This window comes from Nuphar pumila, chromosome 14 (assembly GCF_984573655.1).
Source record: "Nuphar pumila chromosome 14, dmNupPumi1.hap1.1, whole genome shotgun sequence".
Lineage (NCBI taxonomy): Eukaryota > Viridiplantae > Streptophyta > Magnoliopsida > Nymphaeales > Nymphaeaceae > Nuphar > Nuphar pumila.
Genome location: NC_143262.1, coordinates 80,471,330 through 80,497,992, shown reverse-complemented (window position 1 = coordinate 80,497,992; position 26,663 = coordinate 80,471,330). Strand labels below are relative to the sequence as shown.

The 26,663-nt window shown below is 38.3% G+C and overlaps 1 protein-coding gene across 1 annotated transcript in view; it reads left to right on the top strand.

Moving 5' to 3' along the window:
- The first annotated feature begins 3,606 nt into the window (after window positions 1–3,606).
- Window positions 3,607–26,663, top strand: part of LOC149817082 (chaperone protein dnaJ GFA2, mitochondrial-like) — a 63,486-nt gene continuing 40,429 nt past the window's right edge. The window contains exons 1-7 of the mRNA XM_089987210.1: window positions 3,607–3,785; window positions 4,189–4,438; window positions 4,540–4,639; window positions 5,466–5,546; window positions 5,665–5,756; window positions 18,110–18,193; window positions 18,289–18,327. Coding sequence (XP_089843336.1) covers window positions 4,331–4,438; window positions 4,540–4,639; window positions 5,466–5,546; window positions 5,665–5,756; window positions 18,110–18,193; window positions 18,289–18,327 — 504 coding nt within the window. The 5' untranslated portion in view covers window positions 3,607–3,785; window positions 4,189–4,330. The remainder of the gene's footprint in view (window positions 3,786–4,188; window positions 4,439–4,539; window positions 4,640–5,465; window positions 5,547–5,664; window positions 5,757–18,109; window positions 18,194–18,288; window positions 18,328–26,663) is intronic.

The window sequence follows — 26,663 nt, the reverse complement described above, 5'->3', positions numbered from 1 at the left end:
CATGCAAACAATGAACATTGGTGGGGATTAGGAAGTCTACATAAAATGACTTGAGTAAGTCCGTATAAAATAGATGCAAACTTTCTCAAGTCCACGTAAAATATATGTGGACTTCCTCGAGACCATATAGAATATTTTATGAAGACTTGAGGAAGTCCATATATATTTTATGCATACTTGAGGAAGTCTGCATAAAATTAGCGTGAACTTCCTTAAGTCTACATAAAATATGTGCATACTTCCTCAAGTTCACATAAAATATATGAAAAATGACCGTCCTGTCCATATAATTTGACACGTTTCTTTAAAATTTGTATAATTCTTAATATTCTCTTCATGTTCAAAATCACAAATATCTAGATGTAAAAAGACCTTTTTACCCATTGCACATGTGAACTTTTCCTACATATGTGAACTTCCTCCCAAATATTTGACTTTTTTTATAGAATAATCTTTGTTCTCATATTTGTATCTCTGAGATCATGTGTAAAAAACCTGGGTTTTTATAGTCATTTGAAAGTTGAGACACAGGCCTATGACTTTCATTTTTGAATCAGAATCAAAACCCCCTCTAGGGTTCCTGTTTCTAAGTTCCAAAATTGAAATAAAAACATGCACCTTCTAGGGTTGTGCAATTTTCATATGTTCTTTGCTTTTCTCTGTCTACCAGCACCGAAAATCTAAAAAAATAGAAAAAAATAGAAGAGACAGATCAAAATATTAGCTTTTCATTGCCACTAAGATCACCTTGATCTAATGAGCGATCGGAGATAAACGTCATATGAAAGATAGACTATTTCTCCTAAACACGCAAACAATGAACATAGGCGAGGATGTGAAAGTCCACTTAAAATGATGTTCACATTTTTTTGCAGACTTCACGAAGTTCACATAAAATTATATCCATACGAACTTCTTGTTAAACTTGAACAAAATGAGGAAGTTCACATAAAATACTTGCAGACTTCCTTATTTTGTTCAAGTTTAATAGGAAGTTCATATATAATTTATGCGAACTTCATGAAGTCCATAAAAAAAATGTGCGGATCTCATTTTAAGTGGGCATATGCAGCACCTGAAGAGCAGAGTGATATATCATGTGAACTTCATTAGTTCTACTCATGCGAAGGGTAAAAAGGACATCAATGCTTACTATTTGCAATTTTGGATATGAGAAGAATATCGCAAATTGTGGGTTTTTTAAGAAAATATGTCAAATTACCCATACATTATGGTTATTTTCTGTAAATATATGAGGACTTGAAGAAGTTCACATAAAATATATGTGAATTTCCTTATTTTGTTCAAGTTTAACAGGAAGTTTGCATGTAATTTTATGCGAACTTTATGAAGTTCACAAAAAAAAATTGCAGACCTCATTTTAAGTGAGCATATGCGGCACTCGAGTAGCGAAGTGTTATATCATGTGAACTTTCTTATCGAGTAAAAAGGACATTCCAATGATGGCTATTTATGATTTTAGACATAGAGGAAATATAAAAAAATTATAGGGTTTTTTAAGAAAACATGTCAAATTACCCGTACAATACGTTCATTTTTCGATTTCTTATTCTCTTCCGCCCACACTTCATGTTGCTTTCTCTATATAAGATTAATAAGATGGTGAACCAAAGGGAACTTTTTTTGAAAGCTGGGGTTTGTCTAACCCACATACCAGTTATACAACCATACCATTTGGGGTTCGAACTTCCAATGTCCCAACACAAGGTGACATGCACTAACTACTCCTTCCAGACAAGCAGAGAACCGGTTGGTCAAAGGAAACTTTTCAAAACAGAGAAAATCCATCCACTTGCTAGATTTTTTTTTATAGAGATTTGGATAAACATGTTGCACAAGGGCAAAGTTTGGACTAGTATTGGCCCTTGAAATGTTCCTCCATTTTTTTCTAGCATGAAGTACCCTGTGAGTCTCTCAGAACTGTAAAAATCCTTTGCTTTAGTCGTCGCCAATTTGGGCATTAAGAGTCATCAGGATTTAACACTCATTCAATGAGTTAAATCGACTTCGAACGAGACTGATGTCACAAATCTTGTTCCCTAAAAAAAAAAAAACAACCAATGAGGACTGGCTTATTCAGAGAAATCCTGCAAAAACATTAATATTTATAAATAAAAAACAAAAAACAAAAAACAAAAAACAAAAAACAAAAAATATCTAAATATATTTTTTATCATGAAAGAACGGAGAAACCACCCCAAGCAAGAGACCTGGCCATGCTGGACTATGTCTGTCATGCTTACAATTGCTTCTCCCGCTGCTAAACCATAGCGCACCACTTACCCCAAGAGAGCATGAGCTTCAGCTTGTGCAAAGGGAGGGGGTGACGCCTGTGAGATTTGAACCTAGGTTGCCCGTCTTATGGCCTAGGCCCCAGCCACTATGCCAAACCCCTTGGGGCTAAACAATATCTGAATACGAAAATGTCGCGCCACATTAATATTAGAATAAAAATGTGATGCGTATAAACAATAGAGATATTATCATGATTCTTAAGCATTATATTGGGTTTTGAAGAGTTTACTTTGTGACGTTTTCAAAATATTGTACATAGGATTAGACATGGACCATGGATCACCTACGTGGGTCAGACGATATTCACTTGATCCAAGTTGCCGTGAAGGCCCGGTCTCTGTTGGTCTCAGTAGGGTCGAGGTCAATTATAGTTGGAGAGTGCCTTCTTATTTCTTCAGGCCCAGCCGATCCCATAGGTGTAGTTGCTTGATTATAGCTCAAGTTGGCTCGAGATCTACTAATGCTGGGTCCAATTTCGGGTGCAAGAACCTTTCTATAATAAGCACAATTTTTTTCATGAAAATGGTGGATATTTGCATTTTAAATGGTTTTACAAATTAAAAAAAGCGCAATGTAGAGCTGTGAATGGGTCGGGTTTGTCGACTCGACCCAAACTCAAATTCCAGGGTATGGGCATGAAAAACACCTTATGTATTAATTATAATAATTTTTTGAAATTATGCGGGTTCGAGTATGGGAGTTTCAATTTTGCGACTTGACAAAATTCGATGGCAATTTTTTATTTGGGCAGATTTGGGTTTACCCTTATGGGTCGTGTACCCGACCGTTTGACAGCTCTAATGAAATGATCCAATTACAGACTAAACTATTATCCAACTGAAATGAAACAGCATCTAACATTTGAGAATACATTTAGGGCATGTTGGTCACAGGTGGGGATGAACAATCGCAGCTGAGAAAGTAGAAGCTGCGATTATTGGTCACAAGGCCAATCTGGTGAGATTCTGGCAATCACAGTTACATGTTTCACTAACGTTGAGAAAGTGTTGTGATTGTGATTTACAATCACAAGAGAAAATTCAAGAATCATAGGAAATTGCAAACATGCCCTTAGGCAGTATCTGATCGAGTTTGGACCTTATTCACATCCCGCTGACCTGTGCATCATGCGGTACAGATCCGAATTCCGTTCACACATACCATACCCGTTCCATTAGGTCGGTCCCACGGGCCCCACCGTGGTCCAAAGCCAGAGAACAAAAAAGAAAGAAAGAGCGAGCGGTAGGGCAGCGGTCATTATAAGTGAAGGGGAACGGACCCTTGATCAGAGCCCTCGTTCCAGAAGGATCGACGTGTGCCTCTCCTCCTGCTTCTTTGGGGCTACGGACGGGCTTTGGGGTCCTCTCTCTCTCTCCGCGACAGGAAGAATCCCCAACCCTCTCCCCCCTGATTCCACGCCCAGCCCTTCCTTCCTTCCATCTCTCAAGCATCGCCATATCTATCGAGAGGTAATGATTTTGATGCTACCCCTTGAAACCGTTCTTTCTTCGCTCGTGGATCAAGTTCAGCGTCTCGCTCTCTTTCGATCGGCTCCTCTTTCTGATTCATTTCTGCTAAAGAACTGTACTCTTTCTAATTGCCTTCGTTGCGATTTTTTCGTCTGTTTGATTCAGCGCGTTACTGGCTTTTTCTTTTTTTAGGAATCGAGCGTTTTTTCTTGCTGTACTGTTTTTTCAGTCGTTTTTGGACTGCTTTCGGTTCGTTTTTGTGCGTTTGCGTCTTATCGGGTTTCTCAAAAAGTTGTAACTTTTTCTTTGTTTCTGAATGGAGGAGGGTTGCGGTGCGGATTTTACTTCTGGGATTGAACAAAATCGTGTTATTTTCCCCTTGTTTTTTCTGTATGTGATGCAGGAAAACAGTGGCCGGGATCGCCTGATTTCTCGTCGAGTAGGATTTCCTGTCACGACTTGATTGTCTTTGGGCTTTCGGTTCTCGCATTTTCCTTTCTGGAAAGTTTGGGCATCATAGAGGGGCGCAGTTTTTTTGGCTTCCAATGGTGCACCATGGCGCTGTGGCTAGGCTCCTCCTCTCCTCCGCTCGAAATTCTGCTAGAAGAACGCTTTGCAGCCTGCGGGAGCCCAGTGATTCCACGAACATCGTCGTAAGTGCAGCCTCCCAAATAAGATTCCTTTCTTATGGCTCTGTTATTGGAACATTGGCGTGCTATCCACGGCTAGCTTATGGTGTCAGCTGGTTTAACAGGTTCAGAAGTTGGCACACGGATCGTGCCATCATGGCTCTTGGGTGTTTGCTTCTGGCATTTGCAATTCTGCTGGTATTTACGGGAGCGTTAGCAATACATGTAAGCTAGAACTTTCTTGTTTTTTAGACATCAGAAGTCTACATTGTTCGCTTGTTGTTTTTATTCGTTCAACCGATGGGGTGCTACCAATTGCTTGATCAGTGTTTTGGTTACGAACCTTTTTCTTTTCGGTGTTTATTTCACACCTTAGTTTTGCTCTGTTTTTCGGGATCATTAAGGTCTAGTAAATAGGAACAACTACAATGGATTGGTTGAGGCCAGCCATTGCCGAGCCTGTTCCTAGGTCATTCAAGCTCCGCTTGATAACTAACTTAGTTGAGTTCAAGCTTTGTTATTCGGTCTCAAGAACAAGCACTTTGTGAGCTCAATGAAAGTATAGTTAAGCCCGGTGATCTGTTGCCTCTGTCTCGCAAGCCCATAGACATTCCACCACACCAACGCTATTCTTTTTATGCTATTTCATTAATGGAAGCTCCATGCATCTTATTCAACAGTTTAATGGGGCCACAGTGAGTGTAAATAAATATAAAAGTGCATACTTATAGAGTCATCACATGTATTTAGGGTTCGATAAACTCCGGACTCAAGCACAGGTCATTTATTAATAATACAAGCTTGAGAGCCCAATATTCTCACAACAAGCTTGTTTCACCCATCCTTAGAATGAAGACTTAGTATGCAAACCACCTCTCATCATTATGACTCAGAACCAACTCATCTTAGTGGTGTGGGCTGGTAGTCTGTACTGAGGCTGTACCTAAAACAGTTCTAATCTATATCCCAAAAGGGATCCAACTCTTTAAACTTTTAGATTTGATCTTTGGGTATAGTGGATTTTTCAATCAGTGTACTTCTGCTTATCTAGGGAAATTGAGACCAAGAAGTGAGAAATTTGATGGAGCACTGAGGGATAAAAGTTATGGCGTTAGGTTGATCCATGCTACAGGTTTGTATGATTCTCACTCCCTCTTGTTTTTTTTTCTACTTTCTTTTTCTTGGTAGTCAGTTACTGTTTCTTATGTCTTTATCTTCTCACTTCTGTTGATCTCTATTTCTCGTTGTAGGATCAAGGTCAATGGCAGCAAGGGATTATTATGATGTGCTTGGAGTGAGTAAAAATGCATCTGCCTCAGAAATCAAAAAATCTTATTATGCTGTATGTAACCTCACACCATCTTCTTTTCATCTGTTTATAATTTTGTTTGAGTCAGGTTAACTTCAATGCATGAACTAACAATCTATCTTCGTGTTTGTGTATGCTTCTTCTTCTTCTTCTTAGAAAAAAAAGGTTAACAAAACATAATACATAACCTTAAAATATGTTTGTCCTTACCTTAAAATGTATTTTGTCCTTACATTCTTTTCCATAATCATTGATTATTTAGCATTGGACACTGAAGCTTTAGCTTGTTCAGTGTCATGTTTTTTACTCCTCCCCTTCAATTCAGCTATTCGGTGGTGGACATGTAATGGATGCTCTGGGAAGATGTAAGAGGTTATGGGTTATGTGGACATTTTAGTTTTTTAGCCACCTTCATCTATTGGTTGATAGGAACCAGTGAAGGTGTTGCCACCCTTACTTTATGGTGCTATACTACTATTCTACACCATCTTACTTGGAAAAAGAGGGGGTAATTTGGAAATAGCGAGTTAGCCACTGTTTTCTGTCCACTTGGGTGGCCTGGGTTGGAATGGACCAATGGGTAGTTACTAGCACATGCCTGCCATCTCTGTCACGTCCCTTAGCAGGAAGCAGTTTGGCAGGATTAAGAAAAAATGTGACAGAAGTTTTAGGGAAGAAGCCTTTATAGTTTGGAAGTAGTTTAATAAAGAGACAACGTGGGGTTAAGCAAAATTGTGAAGGGAGTTTGAGGGAGGAAAACTTCTACAATCTACAAGAGGCAGCAAAAGATTTAGAACTTATTTTTTGAACTCATTTTTATCTCAGGGATCATTTTCTTTTACATGTGAAAATAAAAACAACAGATGGGGATAAGTCATTCGTGGTGAATCGAGCACGAAAGGGATGAAAAGGTCTGATGCTTTAATCAATCTTCAGATTCAGGGTACCCAACCTTTCTTCCTTAGGCGGGTGGATAATCGATCGACTGCGCACCCACAACCAAGTCTTAAGTCTATTTCAACAATGTTTTTCTTTTTATCCGGGAGTATCTCTCCCCCTCTCTTTGTATGTTTGTCCAAAAAAGCCCACTTGCCCCCTTTGAACCTCTTCCAACACTAACGATAAAAGAAAATCTTCCAATTCCTCAAAAATGGGAATATCTATGCTTTCATTTTCATCTCTCGACCTATCATTCCGACTGTGGTAGATGCTTGACTGTGTTCCCTATTAAGAAAAGGCCACTCACCCTATTTAATTAGATGTCGGAGGTAGTTATCAAGAAATCATTGACCCCTTTACTAACTCAGCTGACCTAAGACCCATCTCCAACACTTTTTACTGAAAGGGAGTTCATCTTCATTTGCACCCACTTTGTTATATGGCAAGAAGTTAATATGTTGGTGGATCTTGGCGTTGAATGCTTGGGGCCCTTAACCAATCTCTTATTATCGAATGCTGAGGAACACAGGCATTCCACTAAAGCTGATGTTTAGTGGTTATGCTAAAAATGAAAGAGTCTGATTGTTCGTTTGTGGAAGTATGAACGTAAATGGACGAAAGCTCAGGTAGTTAAAAAATGGACAAACGACGATGATCTCTTCATGGAAGGCATTATAGTACAGATGGGTTTGACATGTGTTTGCTTTGGGCTTCACATTGTGTATGAGGATCTCCTGCAACTAATTTTGATAACCTGCAGTAGTTTTCATTCCTATAAATGATTGATATAATGAACCATTAAAGCTTAGTGCAAACAAACGAATTGGTTTCTCAGTACATTACTTGTTCAATCTTTTGAAGAGTGTATAGTAAATTCATTTAGACATTTAAAGTGAGTTAAGTGGCAGGCTCAATCAGTTTTATTGATTGAGGATCTCAAAGATTTGACATCATAGAATTAAATTATGAATGCTGCAAACAACACTAGCTTTGAAGATTTTTTTAACCTTTACACTAGGTTGGCAAACTTTGCACTAGACTAGATACAAAGGTAGATTAATATATACAAGCTCGTGATGATTACAGGATAGAAGGCAATATATTTTAACTGTGCAAGTTTCATTAAAGATAAAGATGATATCTTCTTGTAGGGATGTCAACAGGTTGGACCCCCACTAAAATGGGTGGGTCCAAACCCGGATCCAACTAAGTGATGTGGGTATCGGATCCAGTTTTGGGTCCAGCCGGATTTTTCATAAGAAAAACCATACCCAGATCCGATATGAATTACATAAACCAGACCCTGTAAAATAATATTTTTTAAGTTTTTTAGATTGAAAAATTGTGGATCTCAATTGGAACTCGTGTCGGACTCGGGTTTGGTATAAATTTTCATAAACATACCCGACCCATTTAATAATCGGATCTCATGGGTCCAACCCAAATAGTTAATCAGACCCCCTTTCTTTGTAACCAAACCCTGACTGTATAGGATCTGGTATGGCTCGGAATCGGGTCATACCCGATCCGTAAAGATGATGGGATTAAATGGGTAATTGGTATTTTTTCTATGACCCATCAAGTGAAGACTACAATAATGAAATGAACAAAGGGGGAGAGTCTAATCAAGAGATGACTGATAGGGTGAAACTGTAAAGAATCCTCAGGGATTCAAATGTACAATGCCTACTATGGGCAAGAGCAAAAAAGCAACCCATAAAGGGGCACTCACAAAACCAAGGGGGAGAGTCTAATCAAGAGATGACTGATAGGGTGAAACTGTAAAGAATCCTCAGGGATTCAAATGTACAATGCCTACTATGAGCAAGAGCAAAAAAGCAACCCATAAAGGGGCACTCACAAAACCAACACAAGAGGACCCCCAACCATTATATGGTCCAATGGACCATAATGCCCTTTATCAAAGTGATAAAAGACAAACAAAAATAAAAGAACAAAACAAAAAATAAAAATAAAAATACCAATTCTGCCCCTAGTGAGGCAGACCTATTACATATGCAGAATTACAAAAATACCCCTAGAGGGTATTACCTATTACAAAAGAGAAACACACACACACACACACACATATATATATATATATATATATATATATATGTGTGTGTGTGTGTGTGTGTGTGTGTGGTTAAAAATGTGCCTCGCCACAAGGCGAGGCCCCTTATGCCTTGAGGTGCTGTAAAATTGTGCAAATGCCCCGAGGCATGTGCCTCATGTGTTGAGGCATATGCCTTAGGGTGGGACGCGCCTCAGCATGGGGCGCACTCAAACATTTTTTGGGTCAAAGCTCCCATTTGACTAAATTTAAGGGAGGCAGATCGAGGGAGACCTAATCTCCCTCTCTCGTCTCTCGACCTCCCTCTCTCTTTGTGCCTCTCCCTCTCGTGGTCACTCGACCTCCCTCTCTCGCTGTCTCTCTCTCTGCCTCTCCCTCTCGCAGTCTCTCTCAGTCTCTCCTCCTTCTCTCATCTTTTGACCTCCCTCTCCCTCTCTCGTCTCTTGACCTCCCTCTCTCTATCTTTCTCTCTTAGAGTCACTCTCTCCCTCTCTCGTCTCTCGACCTCTCTCTCTGCCTCTCTCATCTCTCAACCTCCTTCTCTCTCTACCTCTCCTTCGTCTCTCGCTCTCCCTAAGAAGAAGAAGAAGAAGAAGAAGAAGAAGAAGAAGAAGAAGAAGGAGGAGGAGGAGGAGGAGGAGGAGGAGGAGGAGGAGGAGGAGGAAACATAATAATTTGATATCAGTAGGATCTTTTTTCAGTTATGTTGTTTTTATTGTGGTATTGCTACTCTATTCTCTTTTCGGGTGGTATTTGTTTAATGGATTTTCAATATTTTCCGTGAAAAAAAAACACTTTGAACTTGAAAAACAAGTCCTGTAACTGAAAGTAAGATAAAAAAGGATCTATTCATAATATGAATAGGTCCTTTTTTATTCATATATTCATACTTTTACATGTTAATCTCATATTTTCAGTATTTATTTGAGATTTTCTATTTCTTATTGGTTGTTGCTTCATCAATAAAGCATTTATTTTATTTATTTGTATTTTTAGATATTTTTTTAAGGTTTAAAAAAAACTTACACCTCACTTCAGTTTTTTGGGGAGCGCTTTGCTTCGCCTTAATGCTTTTCACAACATTGGTGTGAATATATATATATATATATATATATATATATATATATATATATATATACACACACTTTGACACTCCCCTCAAACTTATGGTGAGTAACCAGAAGTTTGTAAATACAAGAAAAACAAAGGATTGAATTAAAGTCTTCATATATTCATACTTTTACATGTTAATCTCATATTTTCAGTATTTATTTGAGATTTTCTATTTCTTATTGGTTGTTGCTTCATCAATAAAGCATTTATTTTATTTATTTGTATTTTTAGATATTTTTTTAAGGTTTAAAAAAAACTTACACCTCACTTCAGTTTTTTGGGGAGCGCTTTGCTTCGCCTTAATGCTTTTCACAACATTGGTGTGAATATATATATATATATATATATATATATATATATATATATATATATATATATATATATATATATATATATATTTTGACACTCCCCTCAAACTTATGGTGAGTAACCAGAAGTTTGTAAATACAAGAAAAACAAAGGATTGAATTAAAGTCTTCAAATGTCTTCATTGATAATCTTCACCGAATGCCTTCATTGGCTATCTCCATCTTTATGATATGATGCATGAAAAATTATTTTATCGACCTATATCCTACAGAGAGAACATAACAAAGGTTCCAACTATAAAAAGGAAAATATTCTAACTAAATAGTTTTAAGAAAAAATGGTTTTAACACAAAAGGTAAAAAATAGTTATAGATTATGTATATATAGTTTCAACACACACACACACACACACACACACTATATATATATATATATATATATATATATATATATATATATATATATATATATATATATATATATATATATGAAGAGAGGATGGTTAAGCACACCAACAAAACATAAAGGTACCATATATAGAAAATAAACCATGAGAGGTGCACACACCTCACCTCACCTCAGAGTTGTAACTTGTCACGATCTTGTCATATGATTGCATCTTTGTTTATTGCATGGATTTACTAAACTTATTTGAGGATTCAAACTCTTGTTAGTTGGCTTGATTTAAATCTTTTATTGTCAAATTGGTTTTGGTTTCCTTCATCCTTGGAAAGAGATTTCCATGGTTTTCCTATTGCCCCTTGGGTTTTGGCTTAGTCCATCACTTTTTTATTCAATGCATCTATTATTTTGTTCAGCCTTTTCGAGGTGAGTTGTGTGCACCTCGGTGTTGTGAAGCCATTGATGTTTGTTTGGGTGAGTTGTGTGCACCTCAGTATTTTGTTAGTTTAGATTGTCGATTTATGAGTGCAGTATTGGCGCTTGTTTTGGCTATGACCGACGGTTTTAGATCTCTGGTTCTATGAGTGAGTTGTATCATTCAATTGCTTATTTGGCCCATGTTGTTTATTGGATGCTCGTATTAATCTTTATCAGTGATGGCTAAACTGTTATTTTTTTGTGACCATGTTGGTCCTTAGGGATTAAATCTCATAATATTATAAAATTTATTGCTTTTGCATTGATTTGAATATTGTTTTCAAATCTTCTTGCTTATTTATGTTGATATCAAATTGTTTTTATTACAATATTTTTAACTCTCTTGTTTTTCCACTCTTCCCTCTTATTTAAGTGATTTTTCTTTGGACAAGGGAACTTGTTTATCAGTTTTACAACCACGTGTGGTGAGTATTGTGTACCACCCATTGTAGTTTATTCTATGTCACAGGGACTCTTCAACTAGGTGCCGCACCCGCACCCGATGCGGTCAACCTGACCCTGGGTGCAGTCAACGCACCCAGGGTCATTTATGTCCAACTTTTGGACTATTTATATATAAATTTTTTTTTTATATTTTTGCTGCACCCCCGCACCGGCACCCATGTGACATATATACATATATGCCTGGCAGATCTGATAACAAAAAAAATATTTTTCAGCTGCATGCATACAACACTCGACTGATCTAAGTCAAGGATAGTATACAAATCTGGAACACAACTTTTATTTTCAGAGACAAGCTAAAAAAAATCATTACACATGGTCCATGGACTGTATGCACATATTCAGATGTATGATCAAGAAGACCTGAATATATATATATATATATATATATATATATATATATATATATATATATATATATATATATATATATTCAGCATGTATGGTCATTAAAAAAAATCGACAACATATATTCAGATGTATGAATATCAAAATCGACAAATTTGAAACTTTATGCATATCTTTAGATAAAACCCATAAACCTAAATACATGTGCCTCCTTGCATGACTAGAAATCTGAACATGTACATATCCATATATATTCAATGGCCTGAACACATAAAAACCATTAAATCTGAATATATGCAATCATATGCATAAGCAACGAAAATTAAAAACCGACATGCCTATTCATTAGTGTAAACATCGTCAAATCTGAATATGTATATGCATATACATATTCAGATGCATGAACCATGAAATCGACATGTATATTTTCAGATTTTTGATGCACAAGAGAAAACATCATTTATAAACAAATAAATCTCTCTCTCTCTCTCTATATATATATATATATAAATACAACATTATATATTTATATATACACATGAAATCAGATTTCCCTTTTCCTCTAATACCTAATACATAAATCAATTTATACGTATTTCTGGCCCGTAAGAATTCAGAGAGAAATCCGTACCTTGATCGAAGATCGGTAAATAAATCCACTGGTTTGCAATATTTTCATGTTGGATCATTTTGAGCCACAACTTCTACCATCCGTTGACCTTTAGGGCATAATTTTGATATTTAAGAAGACAAAAATATGTGATTTAAGATGAAAAATAAAAAACACGAAGATCAACAATACATTTAGGATTAAAAAAGGGCTAAAGTAAATAAGAAGAAATATATTAGAATAACATCAAAAGAAATGAGTTTACCTTTGGGTTTCATGCTTAAAGCCTTCCTCCAACTTCAATCTCACACAAATCAAACTCCTAGGGCTCAATTTTGAGGGTTAGAAGGAAAAAAAATGTGTAGGATGTAAATATGTAGATTTAGGGTAAATCCCATAAGTGTGACTTGGTTTTGAGGGTTAGAAGCGAACAAACGAGTTAGGATGGAAATGAGGGGCTTTAGGGTAAAAGAGAGGCTTTAGGGTTCAATTTAAGGGTTACAAACTATGTCATATGGGTGTAGGTGCGGGTGCGGGGATGCGACACTTCCAAAAAACCTGGGTGCGGGGGTGCAGTAGGGGCAAAAATGTAAAATAAATAAATAAATAATATATATATATATAATTTTAAAGTTTTAACAGTTTAACATTTAACATTTAACATTGTCATAATATCATTTATCATGCATGCAGTATATCAACCTAAATATCAAATTATCAATCAAATAAGTAAATCAATTATATAAATCAACATAAATATCAATCAAATAAGTAAAGCATAAAAGAACTAAATTACATACCAAAGTATCTCCAGATGAAGTAATGGATGCTAATAATTTTCTTCATTATCATCAAATGCATCATTAGAAGGAATACTGGGCTCAACTAAATCCATGTTTGTTATGTTGAAATCATGCTCTCTCTCGAAGTCACACTCTTCTGGGTTTACATCTCAAAATTTGGATGTTCCTCGTCTGTGCTACAAACCCAATTTGAAAATGTTAAATGCAATATAAGTATATTTAAATGAAAAACTAAGAAATAATCAAATAACTAAGAGAGCAAATTAGTACCTGTATTCATCATTGGTTCGCGAAAGTAATCGAAGATTTGAATGAACATATACTAAATCCTCTGCACGCTTGCTGGTGAGTTTGTTTCTCTTCATGTTGTGGATTTGAGAATATGTGCTCCAATTTCTTTTACAATAAGATGAACTAGCAGACTGCGATAGCAATCTTAATGCAAGACGTTGGAGAAGAGGTGTTTCTGATCCAAATGTTGACCACCGTGTGATAGGATCTATATTATCTTCTTCTCTCGTGAATAATGCCGGTCCATATAATCTCGAAGATAAAATTTTTCAAACTCTTGTGTGACTTGATGTAGAAGATATGCTTCTAGAAAAAGTCTTGTCATACACATATTTCTATGTCTTGATAGCTTTGGGTCTAAATTTTGAGGGACACGACCAATACCACCAGCCCACAACTTATTTGCATAATATTTTGGATTAAGAGAATGTGCCATGCAATGCAAAGGAGTGTTGCTCTTATCCCATCTTCTGACTAAAATTGAATGAATATGATTAAAAAAATCTGAATCATCCAATGCAGAATTTTTTTCTTCATGCTTGAAAACTATAGCTTGTATTTTTTCAATCATATTATCCCACATTTCATAAACCCTGTGAAGCATGAGCTCATTCTTATCAACTTCTCTTAACATTTCCCAAATAGGTTGCGTAAATTGAAGAAAGTATACCACTCTGTCCCAAAACTCATCATCAAGAATGAATTTTTTAATTTCTTGAGCCTTGATCTCATCATCAACACGATAGAATGTCCAATTTTCATCAGTCACCATGTTAATCAAAACAATCTTCACTCTTTTAATCATCTTCACCATCACAATGATGGACGCAAAACGTGTTTCAACGACCTTCAACAATTTCACGTCAGAATGCCTATTAAATATAACATTAGCACAACGGTGGTTAACAACAAAATTCCTAATGCTTTTGACATTTCTTTCTAAATCTTCAATCCATGAATATAAAGCATATGCTTGTGAATTTTCTTCTTCTTTGGGGTTGCAGATGCTCTTTAGGGTTAGATTTAGGCTGTGTGCTACATAGGGAGTCCAAAAAATATGAGGGTACTCACTCTCCAAACTCAATGCTACACTTTTACAAACTGGAGTGTTGTCTGTAATGATTTGTACCACTTTCTGATCACCCACTTCTTTTATCACTTCTATAAACAATCCCTTCAAATACTCTGCATTTTTATATTCCCTAGATGCATAAGCTGCTTTCAAGAATATTGAATCACTAAGTGAACAAGCAATGAAATTGATCAATGAACGCCTTTGAATATCTGTCAATCCATCAGACATAATAAAAACTTCATTTTGCTCCCATGAATATTTTTTAATCTCCAGCAACCTCTCCACATTTGCCTTTCTTCTGTAAGAAGTGTGGTTCGTATTTTTTCTGAACTTGGAGGCACATAACCACTCAAATTACAATTTGCCAAGGATGTTACTAAATCCTTCCAATAAGGATTTCTAGCCGCATTAAATGGGAGTGAACCAGAATAAAAATACCTCACAACTTTTCTATCAAATTCTTCTCTTCCATATGTATTGAATGATGTTTGTATCGTTCCTCTACCTCCTACATTGACTTTTTTTTTCAGCATATTCTTAGTGGCTTGCAAATGACACTCTAATTGCACAAGAATCGGCCATTGCCTTTCTCTTCTCATATTCTTCTTGTATTTTCTTGTATTGTCTTCGCATTGCCTCATCGACTTTTCTGCAAGCTGAAATGCCATGTCCTGATATCTTCAACAAATGAGCCTTCACCCTTGTGTAAGACCCAACAAAATCTCTTTCGCAGAGCTTGCATCGAAATCTCTTGTTTCCACCACCTCATTCTTCAGTTTTTGCAAGTTTATCTACATGTACCCATAGTGACCCCACATCATCAATCCGACTACAACTATCAGCAAAACTAGCAACAAAACTCACATGTTGGGATGAGGATGACGCACGTCCTTTCTTTTTATCCGTCATTTTTATTCTGAAAACACAAAAAAAATACATTCAAAATTTTAGATCAATTATACAGACTGACATTATCTTGATATAAAATCACCAAGGAAGGGGGATCTGCCCCTTCCCTGCCAAAAATAGGGAGGGACTCGACCCCCTCCCCTGCCAAAAACAGGGAGCAGGGACGGGGGCTTGACCCCCTCCCCTGCCGAAAACAGAGGGAGCAGGAGGGGGCTCAACCCCTCCCCTGTCGACCCAACAAGAGAGCGAGGGGGGGGGGGGGGCTCGACCCCTCCCCTGTCGAAAACAGAGGAAGCAGGGGGGCTCAGCCCCTCCCCTGCCGACCCAACAAGAGAGCGAGAGGGGGAGCCCCCCCCCTCCCCCTGCCGAAAACAGAGGAAGCAGGGGGGGGGGGGGGGCTCAGCCCCTCCCCTGTCGACCCAACAAGAGAGCGAGAGGGGGGGGGGGGAGGGGCTCGACCCCTCCCCTCAAATCAAAAGGAGCAGGGTGGGGGGCTCGGCCCCTTCCCTGCCGAAAATAGGGAGGGGCTCAACCCCTCCCCTGTCGAAAACAAAGGGAGCAGGGGGAGGCCCAGCCCCTCCCATGCGGACCCAACAAGAGAGCGAGAAGGGGGGCTCGGCCCCTCCCCTGTTGACCCAATAAGAGAGTGAGAGGGGGGGCTCGGCCCCTCCCCTGCCGAAATCAGAGGGAGCAGGGGGGGCTCGACACCTCCCCTGCCGAAATCAAAGGGAGCAAGGGGGGCTCAACCCCTCCCCTGCCGAACCACCTTTAGAGTGAGAGGGCGCAGGGGGGGCTCGGCCCCTCCCCTGCCGACCCAACAAGAGAAAGAGAGGGCGCAGGGGGGACTTGGCCCCTTCCATGTCAACACAAGCAGAGAGCGAGAGGGACGTACCTGCGATGAGGAGCTTAGGAGGTGGCGTCGGGAGGAGAGGGCTCGATCTGAGCTGCGCGGGAGAGGAGAGGAGTGATTTGGGATTTTTTTTTGCCCTAATCACTCCTTTTCTTCGTTTTTTTTTAATGTCCGAAATGTGGATGAAAACGACCTTGAGTGCGTTGACCGCACCCGGTGCCGCACCCGCGCGCTCACTCGCGTCGCGTCGACGCGGGTGTGGCACCTGCTTTGCCGAGTCCCTGTTACTTAGGTTACAAACAAAAAAAAAGTTGGGTAGGATGTAAATGAATGAAATTTGAGGCAAATCACACTTAGAGGGCTCAAATCTAGCTATTAAAAGCCTCAAAATTTTAAGGTGGATTTGATCTAAAAATAGGGTGGGTAGGCTTAGAAAAGAGGTTTGGGAGGGAGAACATGCAAAAAAGGGGTCATAATGATCCTTGGGGGCTAAAAAATGACCCTCATATGTGGCCGGTAGCCACTTTTTTCGTGGCTGGATAAGTAAAAAAACATAATTGACTCGTAGAATATAGGGTGTATCGTATGATACAGTACAATACACCCGAGTCATATCATTTCTGTACGATGATTGTACCGAATACAATATGGTCCTTATGTCGTAACGGTTCACCCACCAATTCTGTGATACAGTGTATCCCATCGTTTGATATGATACAATATTGATAACACTGGGTGAAACATCAATAGCTAACAGGGGAAATTATGCAAGACTTTTTGTCTAGATGGTGTTCATATGAAGACATGGATTTTGATAGACTAGGTCTGGCTTGCATGGTAAGCTGGAGTGTTAGTCTAGATTTTGGCTATAAGGAACATATCCAATGAATAGAGGGAAACTCACCTAGAACCTTTGTGGTAGTATGAGCCATGTTATGAAACTCCTTTAAGAAGACAATCATGTTAAGGAAACATGTGAAAAATTTGGGAAAGAAAAGATAAAAACTGCAAAAAGCTTTTGTTGTTGTGGATATTCTTGAGGAGACATATGATCAAGGGCCATTCAGTGATCTGCACATTATTAATGAGGAAAGGCATCTCAAATGGTATGTTTGAATTATTTGAAGATGTATTTGTTAAGGAGTTGAAATCTTCTTTGTTAGGCTTGCATAAAGGTAGCTATGCTAGGAGAGACACATAAGAAATAATAGATCTTGGAGAAAAGAGATTTCTGGGTCAGAATGAAAGCAAAACATGAGCTATAAGTTTATTTTGAAGGTTGATAACAAAGACCATGCTATTGTGAGTGATTTGCCAAATCAAAATACGTAAGGTTTATTTGATCAGGTCCTATTGCCAATTCTAACTCTTCACCAGGCTTCCAACATGAATGAATAGGGTCTGTCTGTCTAGGTGCTTTGTAATTCATTGATCTTCATTGACTTGATTTCATTTATCGGAGGCACTAAATATTAAAAGATGTATTCGTTTAACCAAATGGATGAACCTTTTCGAAGTTAATGAACCTGTTCAAAATGTTACACACAGTAGATGTCTGCTTCCTAGCTGCATCAATGGAAGAGGTCCTATATTTTATTCTTACAATGTGTTTCCATAGCCCTCTTCTTTTTACTGAGTCTAAATACTATACTCTTTTATCTTTAATTCTCTGTCCGCATGTTTCTGCCACTTCATTGTAACTCTCTCCTTTGCTTTTGTAGCTGGCAAAGAAACTTCATCCTGATACCAACAAAGATGATGCAGATACTGAGAGGAAGTTTCAAGAAGTTCAACGTGCATATGAGGTTTGTTGCGGTTTGAAAATTGTTATCCCATTTTATGTAGAACTTAGCAAGTTCACTGAGAATATAACATTGTCTTTGCATATGGTTGGCTGCAGGTTCTTAAAGATGATGAGAAACGGGCACTTTATGACCAGGTACTTGTCAATGAATTTTCTCTCTTTTCTCCTTTTCTTTTCATTGTTTTCAATAGTTTATGAATGTCTTTCTAACTTTTGATCTTGTTACATCTAATCACTTACCTTTTTTGTGTTTACGTTTGGCTGCTTGTGGTTTCTGCTGTTAGACAGACACTAGCCTGCCTAGCTTACATTTAAGTCACTGATTAATCTATAAGAGGGGACTAATTTAAGGACTATGTCACATAGGTGCGGGTGCGGGTGTGGCTATGCAGCACTTTAGAAAAACTTGGGTGCGGGAGGGTATATATATATATATAAATTTTTTTATAGTTAACAGCAGTATCACTAATTTTTAACATTTTTTTTAAAGTCCAGATTTGGACATTTATGACCCTGGGTGTGTTGACCGCACCCAGGGTCGGCTTGACCACACCTGCACCTGCACCCGCACCCGAGTAGCGTTGCGTCGACGTGGGTGTGGCACCCTGCTGGCCGAATCCCTGTGACATAGTTTAAGGATGAAAATGGTAAATATAAGGTGTTTTAGGTCATTCACGGACTGAGAGGAATTGGTATATATACCATCTTGGTGCAGTTGCTATACCTGGTCAGACTGTCCAGATTCACCTTATTTGAGAAAGCTCGACGGCTATCTCTTTTCACAGGATGTTTTGAATTGGTCTTATCATTTAGTGGGCCATGCCTCCATATTCTCATTGGACAACTATGCTATTATGATCCCAATGGGATGGAAACCTTAAACCCAACCACCCTTCTTATTCGAACTCTGGTAGAGCAAAGTACCTGGTTTCCTAGGGAGTCTCTGGACATTATTAACTCTTGAACGTGGCAGATGGGCAGCACTTAGACTTATGAGGAAAATGACAAAAGATGGGAGGAAAAGAGATGCAACAAATTTTTCTTAGAAATATTGATGAATAGGAAGCTGCATTGTAGAGTTTACTGTTGTTAGAAAAGAATCTGGACATGAAAATATTGATCGTCAAGGTGGGACTGGATATGGTATTTAATGGCCAACATCAATTAATGGAGGTTAGAAATGAAATGAAGTGGAACCTATGTCACATGGGTGCGGGTGCGGGGATTCAGCACTTCCAAAAAACCCGGGTGCGGGGGTGCGGCAGGGGCAAAATTGTAAATAAATAAATAAATAAATAAATATATATATATATATATATATATATATATATATATATATATATATATATATATATATATATATATATATATATATAAGGGGGGTCCGGGGGTTCCCTTCGGCATGGGTCCAGCTGCGCGGTCAGCGATCATAAGAAAAACCATACTCAAACTCGATAAAAACTACATGAACCAGACTCAGGCCATACCAGATAAACTACTATTTTTTATCATATTTACATTGAGAAATTGCGAGTCTTAATCGAAACACATGTCGGGTCTGGGTCTGACATAAAATTTCACAAACTATACTGGGATTAATCGAATCTTCGGGTCTGAACCCGAATCTTAATCAGGTCTTCTTATTTATCACCATACCTGACCTTATAAGGCTTGGTACGGGTCGGGTCCGGGTAAACCTGACCCGTTGATACCCCTAATCTTGACACTCAAAAGCTTCAAACAGTGTGCACAATAAATGAATAAGATACGAAAGCTAAATCGATAGCTTCGTCTTTTAATAATTCAACCCTCGGCACACTTTAAACAGTGTGCACAATAAATGAAAAGTAGACGCCTCTCTCTCTCTCTCTGTGCCCATTTCGTCTGTGCGTTCAGAAGAAAAATCAGGTTAACAGTAGACGCCTCTCTCTCTCTCTGCCCATTTCGTCTGTGCGTTCAGAAGAAAAATCAGGTTAACAGAGGGAGCAGATGTTAAATGGAGGCTCCTCAAAGCCATCATGAGCAGCAGCAACACCCGCAATGGAAATCCCACATCGAAGAAGACCAGAGCTTTCTGCCCCCTGCAAAAGCCCCTCGACTCGCATCGCCACGAGATGCGGTTCGCCTCTCTTCTAGTATTTCTTCTTCCCTTCTACCTACCTAACAATAACAAAGAAGGATAAGAAACACATCACTTGTTGGTCCAGAACTTTTCTTCATCCTTTTTGTGTTTTTGTTCCGGAATTTTTTTAAAAAAAAAACCCCCAAAAATTGAACCAAAATGACCCTGGGTGCGGTCAACGCACCCAGGGTCTGGTTGACCGCACCCGGTGCCGCACCCGCACCTGCGTCGAGTCGCGTCGACGCGAGTGCGACACCCTGCTAACCGAATCCCTGTGACATAGAGTGGAACGAAATGCAGAATGAAGTGAATGCAGTGTGGAGACCAAACACAAGCTATTTAATCCATAGCCTCATAAAGATGTAGAATTAATCAAATCGCAGCCTTGAGAATGGGGAACATATGGATTGAGGGGATAATCTATGGGGGTTCCCCATTCATTATTCTTTTGAAAAATATAATGGAACAGTTAAAAATGCCTCTCTCTAGAGAAGTACTGAAACTTGTGGTATGGAAATTGGATAATCATAAGAAACTGGGAACCCTTGATTTTCCTATGGAACTTAAGTTGGTTTGCGATGATTATGAGCGGCACATTTTGGAAGGATTAAAAGAATTGTTTATGAACAGGAAGATTGTGAAAGACCCAAGTATATTAGTTTTTAATCCTAAAGATCCTTGGTTGAGGATATTTCTTGTTTTAGACCTGTATCACTTCTTGGTTGCATTTTTAAGATTTTCATTAAGATACTTGCTGAACATTTGAACAAAGTGATGATTTTTGCCATTGCGCCAAATCAGCATGTTTTTTAGACCTATATCACTTCTTGATTGCACTTTTTAGGTTTTTCAGTTTTTCACTAAGATACTTGCTGAACGTTTGAAGTAGGTGATAGATTTTGTTATCACTTTAAATCAGCATATTTTTGTCCTTGGACGAAGAATCCAAGAGTATACCATTTGGCCAGTGAGGCAATCCATAAAGCTGTGAAGTGGAAGAAACCCTCTTCTATCGTAATAGATGAGCTTGGGAAAAGCCTTTGATTTTGGTAACATATGATGTTCTAGATTTTAGAGGGTGTTTTTTGGGAACAAATGACTATTGTGGATTAGAAACTTTGTAGAGTTGGCCTCGATCAATGTGTCCATTAATAATATACAATGCAATTTTTTCATGACGGGAAGGGCCCTGCACCAATATGATCAATTCAAGAAAACTTGATAAAGGGACTAAATCTGCCCAGTGTACAGCCATCAGTTCACCTTTAGCTTGTAGATGTGCTTGGAGAAGCATCATTAGAGCAAATGTGGAGGACTTGACTAATGTTAAAGGGTTTTGTGTTGGTTTCAGGGCTGAAAATTAATGACCATGAGAGCAGGCTTTTGGTTTTTATCATAAATGAAGAAATAAAGCAGGCAAGTCTGAGGATCTTTGGTTGTGAATTGACATTTTTTTTTCTGAATATAATATCATGATATGCCTTTACAAGAGGGTATCTGAAGGGAGTTACACTAGATAGGGGTCGATGATTCTGTTCTGCATAAATTTCAAATTTGATCAGCTAGAAGCCTAGAATGTTATCTATAGTTTGGAGAATCACCTGGGTCTTGTGCTTACCTTCCTTTTGCATATCTTTGTATTCTATGTCGAAGAGAGTGGAGAACGGATTGAATAGGCATCCAAGAAAGTTCATTTGGAGAAAGCATGCTGATTGTGATGGCTTCCACCTTGTTTCTAGGAAATCATGGCGCGTTTTAAAAGATTTAGGAGGCTTAGTTATGATGAGTTTCTCTCCAATGAAAATTGAAATGGTAGTGGCTGCTGTCTCACTAAGAGCGCTCGTGGTCTTGCCTTCTAAGAACAAATATAAGTTGAATGGGCTGCTTCTTTCATGTACTAGCAATTAGGTTTGGAAGCAATAAGTGTGAACAATATGATTGATGTTGTTTCCATTTGCTGTCTGCTTTTCACCATCCCCATATTTTCCAAAGATTTTGGGTGTGATGGCAAAATGGCCAAATGAGGATATCTCATGGTCCACGTCATTGCTTGATGCCTAGATGTATGAAAATGTCTTATGCAGACGGCTGCAAGAAAAGGGTGAGTATGATGATGATGTTTCTGATTGATGTCTGCTATCTGTCCATTGTATCTTTTCTGAAGCTTTCTATATTTTGTGTCAGATAATGGAAGAGAAGTTGAAGATCATCAAAAGCAGCATGATATTTGTAACTATCATATGCAGAAAATTGTTATACTGTAGAAATTGGAGTTATGGATATTGTGTTGCTGCTACATTGTTTTTTGCAATTTTTTGTCTCAGAATAGAACTCAAAAGTCAAGTTCCTAAATGTCATGCTTCCAGTGATATAGAATTGGGTGCATTTTTGGAGTTAAATTAAAAGGTGAAGGGGGGCCGGGGTGGTGTTGGAGAAAATATTAATGTATGTGGGAACCAACATATATGTATGAATGTATAATGTTAGCAACATTCAAATGATTGAAATGACCAAAATATCCTTAAAAGGCAATTGCATTTTTTAAAATACGTTGTTACTTTTTAGTGTCAAGGAAATTCCTTTTACTTTTCAAATTCAAATTACTAAAGTATACCTTGTTACTTCTTGAAAAATGGGTGGGCTTTTTATTTCTCTCCAAAACAAATATCCACTTTGACCCTTAAAGTAACTATATATTTTTAAAACAATATTAATTTAAGGGTGTTTTGGCCATTTTAGTTATTTTAAAAATTGTGAAAATTAATATAACTAGTAAAGTTAGATTATTCAATATGTCCATGTATATATATGTATATAGGAGAAGGCCTAATGAAGTGTTCAACATTGCCTCAAACACACAGACATCTATAAAAAAGTCCCTTAGTGCTGGTCGCAACTGCTGCTAAAGGTTATTTTTTTGAGCAATTTCACGCGATCGGACCAGTGTGGCTCATTCAATGTTGTTCAACCATTAGAGCATCCACTAAAGAGTTTTTGGGCGGGAAAAAAATGATGTGCGTTGTGCTTCTGTCTGGGTCTCGCCCAAATAGTGGTAGGCAGCTACCACCTTCTTGGCTAAACAGCGATGGACCGCACGATCTGACGGTTGCACGCTGGGCTATCACAAAAAGACTTTTACCAGAGGTTCATCGCTAAAGAGTTTTTGATAAAAAAAACGATGCGTGTGGTGTGCCCATGTGTCCATTCGGGTCTTGCCCAAAACATGGTAGGCAGCTACCACTTTTCCTCTCTCTCCTATATATATATATATATATATATATATATATATATATATATATATATATATATATATATATATATATATATATAGAGAGAGAGAGAGAGAGAGAGAGAGAGAGAGAGAGAGAGAGAGAGAGAACCTACCCACTAGTAGTGCAGTTGCAACTTCCGGCGAAGATTCTAGCCAATTCCAGCGGAATCCGGGAGAGCCAAGTACTTTTTGGCATACTACATGTCAAGATTTTTCCAACAGTGGTCTCAGATCGATGATCGTAGATAGTTCATGATGCGACCTGTTTTATCGTACTCGAGCCCTACATAGTTACAGAGATCTGGTTTTATCGATGATCAAAGATAGTTACTTTGTCACCATTTTTTGGCGTCGTCCGACAACCTTTGGTGATGTGTCAGCTATTGTCTCCATCCCTATCACACAGTGAGCCTAGAACCTCCGGGAGTTCGTCCCGACTATCCGGTAGACCTGCGTGAAGTGGTGCATTTTATCACAGGTGGGTCCAGGTTTTAGTGGGTTGGTTTGGCATGTTTTTTAGTGTGCAGGTTTTCATTCCTCTTTCTTTCTCTCTCTCTCTCTCTCTATATATATATACATATATTGAGAAGTGTTACAATGCGCAACCATTTGTGCATTGTAATAAGGTGCACAATTTATTTTAGGACAAAATATACCTTTTAAAATGTTTTTTTTGTTATTTCTGTATTTGTTTTTTTGTCTTTTGCTCAAAATATATTATTTAATGAGTACCTACTGACCAATCTGCTCTTACTTTAAAGCCCCCTTCCCTTTCCCTTTCCCTAACCTCTCCTCCTTCTCAGTCATGAGTTACCACCATCACCCGAAACCTGCCAAAAAATTGCCAGAATCCAATCCTGCATGGGTCTTTGCTGGCGTCCTTATTTCTATGCTCTTAGACCATCTTGGATTGGGGATTTTGGTTTGGGTTTTCCAGTTTTATTGAGAATTTTAGAACTGTTGTATCCTATTTGAGAATTTGGTTGCTTTGTTTGTTTGTTTGTTTTTTCAGATTGGTTGTTTACAGTTTTGGGCTTTGTTTTTTATCTCGTTTTTGGCTTTCCCACCTATTCAGCCTTTGTTGTGAACAATGTTTTTTATGATGTCTTTCTATCTTCGCTTTCGATTTTTTCCAACTCCAAATGCTTTCTGCCAATTGTGTGGACTCTCATCGTTAGATTATCTGTTGCAATTTTCAACAAATGATTTTTTGTGCATTTTTTCTAAATCTTCAAATTACCAACAATTTCTTATTTTTAATTCTGTTTTTTCCTTTTTTTTTTCGTTGCATTTTACCTTCGGGTGTTATCTAATTGTGTATGCTTTTGGGTGATTTTAGTACTACTGAGTGGTCGGTTTGAGGTTGGAATGAGATGCTTGCTGTGACAGTGAATTCATATAAAAATGTAAAGCCGTAGTTGTAATGCCTCAAAATTTCAAACTTGCGAACCTTTTAGAAAACAGGCAAGACACTAGAAGAAAATCTTTTTCCTTTCAGAGTTTGTTTATGTAATCAGCGGAAAATAATTTTTATTGAATTTAGAAAGGCAAGCTGACAATTTTGTTCACATTAGCTAAAAGAACCAAAACTCACTACAGATGATACTTGCAAAACACTTTGAAAAGCCACTTTCATTTAAAGAAGTTCCCAAATAGTACAAAATTCAGATATCCAAAGAAAAATCCATGATAAAACCCAAAAACGTTCAGGACACGAGCTAAGAGCAGGAAAAGAAAATCTTGAAGCCATTTTGTCATCGCCCGTGGTGTACTTAATAATCACCTGTACCCATAGAATATGTTAGTTTTACGAAAAACTAGTAGGTGCACAAGAGAGACTACAGGAAACTGAATTAAGAGCATTTAATTCAGCATGCTAAGCCGTTTAAAGCAGATCAACAGTTAAACAGGTAAGCAATTCAAAGCAAGTAAGCAGTGCAACTGTCAAACGCAACATGACGATTCATTTGATTGTAAACTGTGAACTATCATGCAACTAGCAAGTCTTATGATCCATCAATCAGTGTGAACAAACTTATGTTTCGATATTACTGGCCTGTTGGTACGCGCAAACATCGTAGAAACAACTGAGACTAGTTCGGACGTCTGTTATTCTATGTATTTTTAATAACCCGAATAGCTAGTTGAGTGCGTTCCTAAGGGGACGACTTTAGCCGAGAGAGAATTCCCCAAAGGTAGGTACTTGGCAACAGATTCATCCAACTTCTGCAGAAGTCCATGAGATCTACCACCTAGGATAATGTCTGGTAGTCCCTTCCCCTAAGTCCAATGACTTGGGAGGTCGGATCTTTGCCCGTGGGGTGGTTATTAACAACCTGTCCATTGGAGTGTGTACCACTCTGTCCTCTCCCTTGACAAACTACAAGAAGCGAGTGAGTGCGTCAGGGGTAAATTAACTGACGACTCATTCTATATGCTCTGGTCTTTTGACCAAATGAGCATCTTACCTGTGAAGGCGATCCTATTTTTATGTGTTTACAACATTGTGCATTTAGCACTGTTCGAGGTCGCACGACCGTATCATCCGATCATCGCATTACTAGCGTGTAGTGCACGACTACAAGTACTCTAGGATGAAAGGGGTATAGTTCCTCAATAGGAGCCTCAACAAAAGTGTTTCGCAAAGATGTAATGTTTCTCAAACTTTACTTTTGACATTCTTTATCTTTTGAAACAACCAACTACTTGTGCTAGCATTTGGCATGCGATTTTCAAGAATCTCATTTGCTATTGTAGTATCTACATGCCTCAGATGATTCGATACTGACCTCGATAAGCGGGATATGAGTTTCTCAATAGAACCCCCGCTAAGAAGTTTGCTCAAGCCCCAATTCGGGGTTACCGAGATATGTCGGATAGACGAACAGAACCAACCAATCACATCCTTCCAAATACTTCAATTTGAGCAGTCTTTGATGTTTTGCACTGCTCCCAAAATTCTCAAGTCTACTTTGCAGGTCTGCTCACTCGAAAAGCCAGGATCTCTGCTAGGAATCCCTCTCCTTAGACGATGATGTATCTTTAAGCTCCCGACTCAATTCTTGTCGCAAGAGGGAG